Source organism: Cornus florida, unplaced genomic scaffold (genome assembly GCF_030987335.1).
Source record: "Cornus florida cultivar Cherokee Brave unplaced genomic scaffold, ASM3098733v1 CherokeeBrave_3.0.0_Hap2_Chr10, whole genome shotgun sequence".
Taxonomy (NCBI): Eukaryota; Viridiplantae; Streptophyta; class Magnoliopsida; order Cornales; family Cornaceae; genus Cornus; species Cornus florida.
The window spans coordinates 98,167,133-98,177,555 of record NW_026775580.1 but is presented as its reverse complement, the minus strand read 5'-3'; the positions used below and the strand labels follow the sequence as shown (position 1 = coordinate 98,177,555).

The 10,423-nt window shown below is 33.4% G+C and overlaps 1 protein-coding gene across 1 annotated transcript; it reads left to right on the top strand.

Annotated features, from left to right (window-relative positions):
* The first annotated feature begins 2,419 nt into the window (after positions 1 to 2,419).
* On the top strand, positions 2,420 to 9,822 carry LOC132276206 (nuclear transport factor 2A). Its single transcript, XM_059777535.1, has 2 exons — positions 2,420 to 2,821; positions 9,529 to 9,822. Exons 1-2 carry the CDS (start codon positions 2,525 to 2,527, stop codon positions 9,598 to 9,600), a joined length of 369 nt encoding a protein of 122 aa, XP_059633518.1. The 5' UTR covers positions 2,420 to 2,524; the 3' UTR covers positions 9,601 to 9,822.
* The last annotated feature ends 601 nt before the right edge of the window (positions 9,823 to 10,423 follow it).

Below are 10,423 nucleotides of genomic sequence, written 5' to 3'. Positions count from 1 at the left end.
TCTATCTTCGCCAACTAATACCTTTTTTATTAGGCTGGTGAGCCTTGAATTGTAAAATTATCTCGTAAGAGGGTATAATCATTGGGATAAGTTATTTTATAAGACTGCCACCAGTCATGTATGGTTCCTTTTAATAAGGTTTCACAATAGGTTAAGGCTTGAGTTCTATTGTCAAAATTGGTCAAAATAGATTGCCTAATACAATCTTGTTCCCAATTTTCGATTACTTTTGCCCAATCTTGGGGATCATGTCTTGCTATGTCTAATATTGTTCCTACTTGTTGTGCTGGTATATTTTCATATTCTCTACGATATTGTGTCAATGTGTACATATTTAGTATATTTCTATTTTCTACATAAGTTTCACGTGAGGGATTTAATCTTTGTCCAGTAGTATAATCGTCATTTATGGTATCACTACTTGAGGCGTTAGTCTTTTTTTGGTCAATCATTTCTTGGTCAATTGACTGAGATTCTAATCCTTCTGGTGCTTTTCCTTCTCTATGTTCTATTACATTTAACTCTTTTTTTACTGTGTTTAACTCTGATGTTGTATAGAAGGATTCAAATCCTACGCTTAGAATATTTTTTTTAATATCATCATTATTTCTTTGTCCTAAGTAAATACTTTCTATAAGTTTGTATTTAGGTTCTGGATACTTGTCTTGTAACGCTTTTAACTATAAATTATCAAAATCGTACATTATTTTATCTAGAATTTCGTCTTCTAATCTATCATAAAGGATATTTATCTCTTTGGGAGATTCTATTTCTATCAGTGTAGTTAAAAAGTCTTTTTGGGTATCATCTACTAAATTGTCTTGTCTTTTATAATTACTAAACCTTATACTAGCTTATCCGCTATTTGTAACATATATCATATTATTTTCGAGGATCTTTTTAGGTATTGTAGTAAGTTTAGGTAATTTCTACTCTGTTCCTTCATGAGTAATACTACTTACTTTTCTGGCTTCTATCATCTGGATATATTTGCTACTAAAAGGTTTAACTATCTCACTAAATTGGGCTTTAAATTTTAAGTTATACTGATTAACTGCTTTTCCCATAAATAAAGTATTAACTAATAGCTTTTCAAATTGTCCTGTCATATTGTATCTTTTTGTAGATATAACTATCTTAATATGTTTACTGAATTCTCTATTAGTCATTGTGTAATTTGGAATACATCCTACTGTTACTGCATTGTCGGCTAAATCTATTTCGGCGCTGGTTATTTGTGTTTGTTGATGGTTATTCCATCAGTCATCATAAATATAAGCAAGTGCTCTAATTTATATTTCTGCTCTGTTTAATCCCATTAATCTTATCATTATGACGCCTAAATGCATGAGTTCTAAATTATTATCATTTAGTTCTTGACATGCTTCGGGTGTTATAAAGTCTAAAATAACTTGATTGTTAACTGTACTTATTTTTCTTTGGCTAAAATAATTGTATATCTTGCTCTGGAAGTCTAATAAATTATTGGAATAAATATTAACTTTATATTTTACCTTCTCCATTCCTTATTCTATATATTTTATAGCATCATGTTCAGTATCATATAAATCTTCTACTCTCATTATTTCTTTTGCTTTTCTAAGGATAATGGCCATTGTGGTATTTGCTTATAAGGTTGAAGTTGTAGTAAATTTATACGCTTGGTCGTTGCAGGTGAGTATTGATTTGACAATTTTATCTCCTTTATTTTATCTGAGATAATTCTTTAGAGGATTCTATGGGAATACTTTCTTGTATCACTTCTAATTTCTCTTCAAGTTTATTAACTTTATCAGATAACTGGAGTAATAACTGGATTAAAAAGTTATTTTGTCTAATATGTATATTAGTTGATTGTACGTCTGTTTTAAAACTTGTAAATCATATGAGTTCTTTATCAATTTTGTAAAGTTCAGTTAACACCGTTAGATAATCAGGATTACTAGTGCTCATAAAACTATTGTAATAACCTTTGGATATCGGTTTTAAGAGATTTTAGGTAGTCTATAATTATCTTTTGATTTTCCGCAATATTTTTAATATCAATGTTGATATCTGTAATTGCGACTAATATTATCTTGTTATTCAAATTATTTGAACTAAAATTCTGTACTACTTGTTCTTTAATATAATCAAGATAATCTCCTAGCCATTTTATAGAGTTATCTAAATTATTAAAATCTATTCTATTCATAAACTAAAATGGTTATCTTTAATATAATTTTAATGTACTAAAGGGTTTAAATAAAATGTTTTGACTTTTAATTCATACGATGGTAAATAAGCAAACTGCGTTCATATACGGATAATGTACCTTTGCTGCTACCACTTATATGTAAATTTTCCTAAATACTCGGTAGTATAATATTACTCCGTAGTACATTTTAGTGTAAATAAATACTATAATTCTATTAAAAACCCCCCACTTTCCCAATTTTCTCTCTCAAGTCTCATTGTCTCAACATTGTGTGCGCTGTGGCGTGAGTTGTAAGCGAGGTTAGGCGAAGAATCAGGTACGGCGGCGATGGATCCAGACGCGGTGGCGAAGGCGTTCGTGGACCACTACTACACCACTTTCGATGCGAATCGGGCGGGACTTGCTAACTTGTACCAGGAGTCATCGATGTTAACCTTCGAAGGTCAGAAGATCCAAGGCTCTCAAAACATAGTCGCCAAACTCACCAGCCTTCCCTTCCAGCAGTGCAAGCACAGCATCACCACCGTCGATTGCCAACCCTCTGGCCCCGACGGTGGTGTGCTCGTCTTCGTCAGCGGCAACCTCCAACTCGCCGGCGAACAACACGCCCTCAAGTTCAGCCAGGTATTCATATACATATATTTGTATATACACGTGATTCCTCCAGAGAGAGCTTACGTTTGCATATCTGTATATATATGTAGACATTTGTCTCTTACATTTACATATATTTATTCTGATCATATTATTTTGGAGATAGGTTTAATGTTCATAGTATTTCGTGTGTATTTACTGTTTTATTGACTGATCTATTTATCGATTTGTCTGAAATTTGTTCATATGTACGGTTGTATAGAATTTGAGGAGTTGGGGTTTTTAGCTGTGTGCGCTATTGATTTGAACTTGTGGATTTGATTTTCTCTAGAATTGGAGTTTTCACTCACTGGATATTTCAATGGAATTTAGAACTTGAAATTCTAATTTGAATCGTGCTTTTGATGTAGTGGCTGATTCGAATGCTTGTGATGCTTTGACCGTGCACTTCGCTAATTGATAATTTCCTTGGTAGATCTAGGGTTTTTGTTTGTTTGTTTTGCTCCACTGTTTTGATCCCTTCTTGTCTTATTAAGCTCACTGACTGAGATCTCTTGGCCCCAAACATTTTATCTCGTTAAAATCTTTCTAGGCTTTATGACCAATTGCGTTTTTAATGAAATTAGAATTTCATGTCGTTTTCTGTCAAATTGAAATTGCATGTTCTCTGTCAAATTGAAATTGGAATTTCACGTTCTTATAAACTGTAATTTTTAAATGACGCGTATCCCTCATTTTCAGAAGTTTTAATCTAATTAGTGTTTTAAACATTTGCATATATATATATCTGTGTTGAGAGGTTTTCATTTATAATTTGATTTGACATACTCTCTTGCCTTGTTGTTTCTCCCCCTCACCTCAGTAATCCGTCACAACTTTTTGAAGGTTTGAAACAAAAGCCACAAGTTTTGTGCATATTTTGTGTTGTTCGTTCCATATGTTCTACCTTCGTTAAAGTACTTTTGAATGTGTTCTGATCTAAATCATATTGCAATATTATGTATATATATGTGTGTGTGTGTGTGTTGAGAGGTTTTCATTTATAATTTGATTGGACATACTCTTTTGTCTTTTCTTGTTGTTTCTCCGCCTCACCCGAGTATTCCGTCACAACCTTTTGAAGGTTTGAAACAAAAGCCACAATTTTTGTGCATATTTGTGTTATTCCTTCCTAATGTTCTACTTTTGTTAAAGTACTTTTGAATGTGTTCTGATCTAAATCATATTGCAATATTACTTAACATTGGTTTCACCAAAGCTTCTCACTAATTTGTTTGACGGATTCAATCGTAAGTAGTAGACTGGTGTTTCTTTCCACGTGCGAGATAAAAGTAGAAAGAGAGGATTCCACTTATCATATATAATTTTAAAAGTTTAGGATTGACATTTGGGTTTGTTATGGTGGGTGGGGGGTTTAATATCCCTTTTTTGAATGAGAGAAATGACAAGAATTGTTACTATTGAACAACTGTATTTCTTTTTGTTTTTAATGCATATTCTTCATTGCTCTTGAACGTCCTTTCTTGCCATAGTGGTAGCTTGATGGGATATTGAATCTAATAATTTTGCATGTTGATGGTGGTGATATTTGATAAGTCACTTGCTTTGTACATAGTTATCCTTAATTTTTACATTGAATCTTTTAAGTGCTAGATCGCAGGTTATATTAATAATCTATGTTGATAACTCACCCCCTTACCCTCCTCCCCTTCCCCTCCAAATAAACAAAAGAAAAAGTAAAATAAATAAGAAGAAAGCCAAAATAGATAATGTTGTATATTTATCGAGGGTGGCAAATTGGATCGTGACCCACCAACCCGCCCATATTCGTCCGCATTAAAATGGATATGGATGAACTATTTTAAAATATGGGTCAAAATGGGTGACCTATAACATGGGTTGAATATGGGTCACCCATTTTGACCCATGTTTCACTCATTATATGAGAGACCCTGTTTAACCTCCTCTATTTGACTCAAAGTCACCCCTTCTTCCTTTCTCAAATTCCCTCGCACGATCCCAAATTCTCTCTCTCCCACACTATCTCTAAGATTCTCTCTACATTATCCTCTTTCTCTCTCTAAAATTCTTTGTAGTACTATAGTGTTGCTCTGCTACATCCACAATACATATACAATGTATCCGTGTGTATTATATCTGCTCAGCTTTCCTACCAACAATATCCTTTGCTTCTTTTGGTAATTCTTGCGACAATATCTAATGGTCCATCCCCTTCTCTCTCTCTACCTGTGCATATACATATGCAAACATATATAGGATGTTGAAATTGAATATCGGTGCTTCTTATCATCGATGGTCTAGAGAGGGAGGGGTGTAATGATCCTAAGGGATTCTTTGGGAATGTGTTTTAGAGTTGCATCAATCTTCTTTTTTGGTTTATCTATTGCAAAAACAACGTAGGCATTTGTCTTGAGGGAATCATTTTCTCTCTCAGCCCCATGGGTTTACAAAGAGGTTGACATTGAGGGAAACTGTAAGTCAATTATGCAGCTTCAAGCAGTGGATTGTTCCCCAAATTCTAATAGAGAATAGTGTTAATCTACTGAAGCATCTCCCAGATCATGGACTCCTTGTGTATGTAATATTACGGCTCAAAACAAACCTATGTTTACATCTGTATTTCATAGTAAGAAGACCTGATTTATTCATTTAATTATTTATTTTATAAAAAGCTTAACAGATGATTTCATATAATATATATATATATATCTTACCTTCATGCATGTCCAGTCATAAAATAAAATAATATAAATTAAAAAAATTTCTAAAATAAATTGGAGAATTTACAATTATCCATCCATATACAAGTTTTTATTCATCTAAAATCAAAAACTATAATTAACCCGTTGCAAGTGGGTTGAATATGGGTTAAGCCGAACCATTTTGACCCAACCTATATTTAACCCGTTGCAAGCGGGTTGAATATGGGTCATAACCCATATTTGACCCTGCCTAAACCTAACCCAACCCGCCCGTTGCCACCCCATATTTATACCCAGACCTTTTCCCAACTACTTGGGGTCAACTACATGAATTCAATGTTTCCATTCTACTCTATTTAAGGTCATAGCCTCAATTAATCCACATGCTACCATATTCTTCCTTACTAAGTCTTCCCGCATTAACTTTGGTCTTCCTCTTCCTCTAGTATTACTATCAATGTGGATTATATCACTGTTTTTTAACTGGCACATTTAAAGGTATTCTTTGCACATGTCCAAACCTATTAATCGATTTTCTCTCATTTTATTACCAATTTGTGCTACTCCAACCATCTCCCGAATGTGATTATTTTTAATTTTATCCTTTCTAGTCTTACCGCACATGCATCTCAACATACGCATTTTGATTACTCACTTTACGTATATGTTGTTTTCTAGTTGCCCAACATTCTATGCCATAAAGAATGGCTGGTCTAATAGCTTTTCGATAGAACATCCCTTTAAATTCTAATTTCTAAGGCGATATGCCTTTCATACGATATACTAGATGCACTCCTCCATTTAACCCATCCTGCCTGGATTCTATGATTAACGTCATTTCCAATTTCTCCTTTATTATAAATAATTGAGCCTAAATAGCGAAAATGTTCACTTTTTGTACCTCTTGATTCTCAGTCCTCACTACATCCTTTTGTATTTGTAGATTTACTAAAGTTACCTTTAATTTGGTATTAACTTATTCTTTAGTCTCATCGACTAAAATAATATCATTGGTATATAACATACACCATGGATCTCATCTTAGATGTGTCCTATCAGCTCATCCATGACCAAGGGAAAAAAGGTATGGGCTTAATGTTGACCCGTAAGTCTATAGTAATTGGGAATTCACTTGTTTCCCCTACACGCGCTCTAACTATAGTCACAACCATTATATATGTCTTTTATTATGTCAATGTAACCTTTTGTGACTCCTTTATTTTGTAAGATCTTCCATAGTAGATCTCTAGGTACCCTATCATAGTCTTTTTTTCCTTTGTTATATGCTTTCTCCAAATCAATAAAACCATATAGAGATCTCTCTGTATCTTTCTGTTAGTCTCCTCAATAAGTAAGAGTCCGTTTGGGGTTGTTGTTGGAATAAAAAAAGCTCTTTTATCAATAGAGCTGTCAAAAAATTGCGGTTTGTAAAAAGCATGTTAGGTGTTTGGTGACACATTATTATAAGTTTTTTTATAATTAAATTATTTTTTAATTTATTTTGTAACAATATTTTTTAAAACATTTCTATTGTTAATTTTACAATAATATTCTTTAATAGAATGTTACCACATTTGATAATAGCAATTTTATTAAGGAAGGAGTGTAATTGTCTTTATAAAAAATAAAAAGGACATAATTGACTAATGAAAAAAGTTACCTAAAATATTAAACTTCTACTCAGAACGCAGTTTTAAAAGCTCCAAATTCTAGCTTTATTCAAACGCCCTACTGAGCCAAATTTGGTAACCATTAAAAGTGCTTTTAATGGTTACCAAACACATCTAAACGCAAATTTTCCAAATAAAAGCACTTTTAAGCAATAGCGAAGCAATCTCAAATGGGCTCTAAATAGTCTCTATGTTGACCTTCCCGACATTGATCCAAATTGATTTTCTGACAATTCAATCTCTCGTCTTGGGCTTTGTTCATTCACTCTCCCGAAGTTTCATAGTGTGACTCATAATTAAATACCACTGTAATTATTACAACTTTGTAGGCCCCCTTTATTTTTATATGTAGGCACTAGAATACTTTGGCGCCACTGATGAGGCATCTTCTTAGTTGTTATTTTATTAAACAATCTTGTTAACCATGACAACCCAACTGTAAAACAGTTCATAGGTATCCTCTTAGTTGTATGTTCATTCTGGTGATATTTGCACACTTGTAAAACAGTTCATAGATACTTCGACGTCTTATTTTCCTTATGCACTAATGAGTGTGGATTTTAGCTTCTGTAACCATATCTTCAATTTTTATTATTAGTGCTCACCTAATCATGTTCCTTTCTTCCTGTGCAAGTGTGTCTAAGTGTTGGACCTACTGGAATCCAAATATAAGGATATGGGGATATGTATTCAAAAGGTGGATACCGGCACATAGACATGTAGTATGCATTTACCTAAATTATACTTTTTTCCTTTCCTTTGATATTTCACACGCTTAAACTAGATTATGGGGATAGTAAAATTTTCACATCCAATCTCTGTTATATGTGTAGTGCTAACATGTTGATTGATGTTTTACCTGAAATGGACCTCTACTAAGAGCATTACAACTTCTATGAAACATGTTATTGAGTAATATTAGTGTACGCTGGCATTCCTTCTTAAAGATCTTTTCCACTTTTAACCGTATTATGCAACTGTCCTTTCCACTTTTATATAATGAACTATGTTTTCTTAAGGATCTTTATTAGAAAAAGCACTTACACTAATTTTGGTGGTTTCTTGTATTGTTTCATAATGCCCTACTTGGGATCCTCAATTCAGTTGCTCTTGAGTTTGAATTGTTCGTGTGATAACTATTTGGTGCTTTCTGTTGGAAAAGGCACACTTGGAGTTTAAATGGTTTTCCAGTTGGGTACAATGAGAGTTTGGGAGGTATTCTATTTTTGTCATGTACTTCTGTCCAAATATTGGCCAATTTTCTGATTGGTACTTTCATTTGGTATGTGTCTCTGTAGCACGGATCCCCCCTATGGGGTGTCGGCTTCGAGGGCTGGACACATGTCCGACACTCCCTTGGAGACTTGGAGTGTGGTTTTATTTTTTATTTTTCATAGTCAATACTCACACACACATGCCTCTATGGAGGCTTGAACCCTTAACCTCCCTTTGGGAAGTAAGGGCCTGATACCGTTAGGCCACTGGTCCGTTGGTAGTATGGTTTTATTTGTTTATTTATTTTTGGTTGGACACGGTTTGGACATGGCAGGGATACGGTAATGATGTCTAGAACATGTTTGGGACACGGTGGGGTACTTTTTGCAATTATTCTTTTTAAAATACAGGGCTTCAAATTTAATTTTTAAACGTGTCATGGGTCAATACAAAAACAACATATTCATGGCTGGAAAGAAATTACAGTGAAATGGAGAGTAATTTGTTGATTCACAAACAAATGAAAAAATGAAAAGAAATTACACACACACATGAAATTATGCTATTTGTACCGTATCTTTATTTTTCTCCCCATAATGTTATACGAGTCCGCTACGATTTTTTAAAGGTTCACATCTGACTTTTCAAATTAGTGATTACATTCATGGTTAGTGGATAAAATGAGAGAAAATATATATATTTTAATGTATAATAATATATTTATTATTATTTTATTACCATATCCCTGTCGTTTTTCGTGTCTTATTTTTTTGATCCATATGTACATGTTATATATACCTTGTCAGTCTCCCACAAACTAATTCTTAGCTAAGCTAGCCCAATAATAGTCAACAAATTACAAGAAAAATATTTATTGTTCTAGCATGTGCATATTATGTTTACCAATATTTCCAAGTGCTGGTTTATAAACATTTAATTTTTTGGCTCGCGGTGACTATGAAGCGATGGCAACGATGACTTTTTATTTTTATTTTTAACGTTGTAGTAACCCTTATAAGTAGGCTAGCTTATGCTTTTAATTTTTTGTTTGAAATTACTGTGAATTGTTTTATTTACTTATTCTTTATGCTACTCTCATCAAATTTATCATAATCTTTTTTGTTCCCAGATGTTCCATCTGATGCCAGCACAGGGTAGCTTTTATGTGTTCAATGACATATTCCGGTTGAACTATGCATGAAGACAATGAATAGCTCAAAACAGAGGGCGGATAATACTCGCCTGAATTCCCCTCACTTGTGTTAAAGTTCCAGACATTTATAGTGAGATTGATGATATATTTTTTTCCTCTTTCTTTTGAATTGGTTATGTTAAGGGATTGCTGCTTGTGGTTGGATGATCTTTGAAAGATGCTCTCTCATATCCGTTTTGGTTCTTTTATAAATGGATTGGTTGCGGGATATTTTAAGACTTGAGTTAATGACTTTGACCAAAATTTCAAAGCTGCATATTTGTTTAGTGAATTGAGAACAATTTTACCTTAATGCTATGTTTGGAAGCACCGGATTGGCGGCCTGGATTCAAGATTGAAAAAATTACTTCTATGTAGTTGTGAGGCACTGAGATCTGCCTATGGCCCTCTACGTGATGTTACGAACCATGCAGGTTGGATGTGTAGCTCTCACTCTCACACATTGCTTTTCGTACTCTGTATTTTATTATTTTGGTCTTCAGATTTAAAGTTGATACACGGGATTAGTAATGTCGTGTCTTATAGAGTATAACATGTCCCTTAAAAGTGAAATTGTGGTATACATGTTGTACTTCATTGCAAATGATGACATTTGCGGTCTTATAATGTTTTTCAGTGTTATAATTTGCATATTTGGGGGTTGAGATTTAGAGAGAGATTTATTGAGTTTGCATTCTCTATTTTATTTGTGTCCACTTGAAACATGTTCAATGCCAAGAGTTGTTTTTAAAAACAATTATTGTTAAAACTTTGACCAATGATTTATATAGCCTAGAAAATGTCAACGCCAATGTGTAAAGCTTGCATATTC

Coding starts and splice junctions, on each gene's coding strand:
- LOC132276206 (XM_059777535.1), top strand. CDS start 2,525: ATGGATCCAGACGCGGTGGCGAAGGCGTTCGTGGACCACTACTACACC. Junction 2,822..9,528: donor ACGCCCTCAAGTTCAGCCAG/GTATTCATATAC, acceptor TTTTGTTCCCAG/ATGTTCCATCTGATGCCAGC.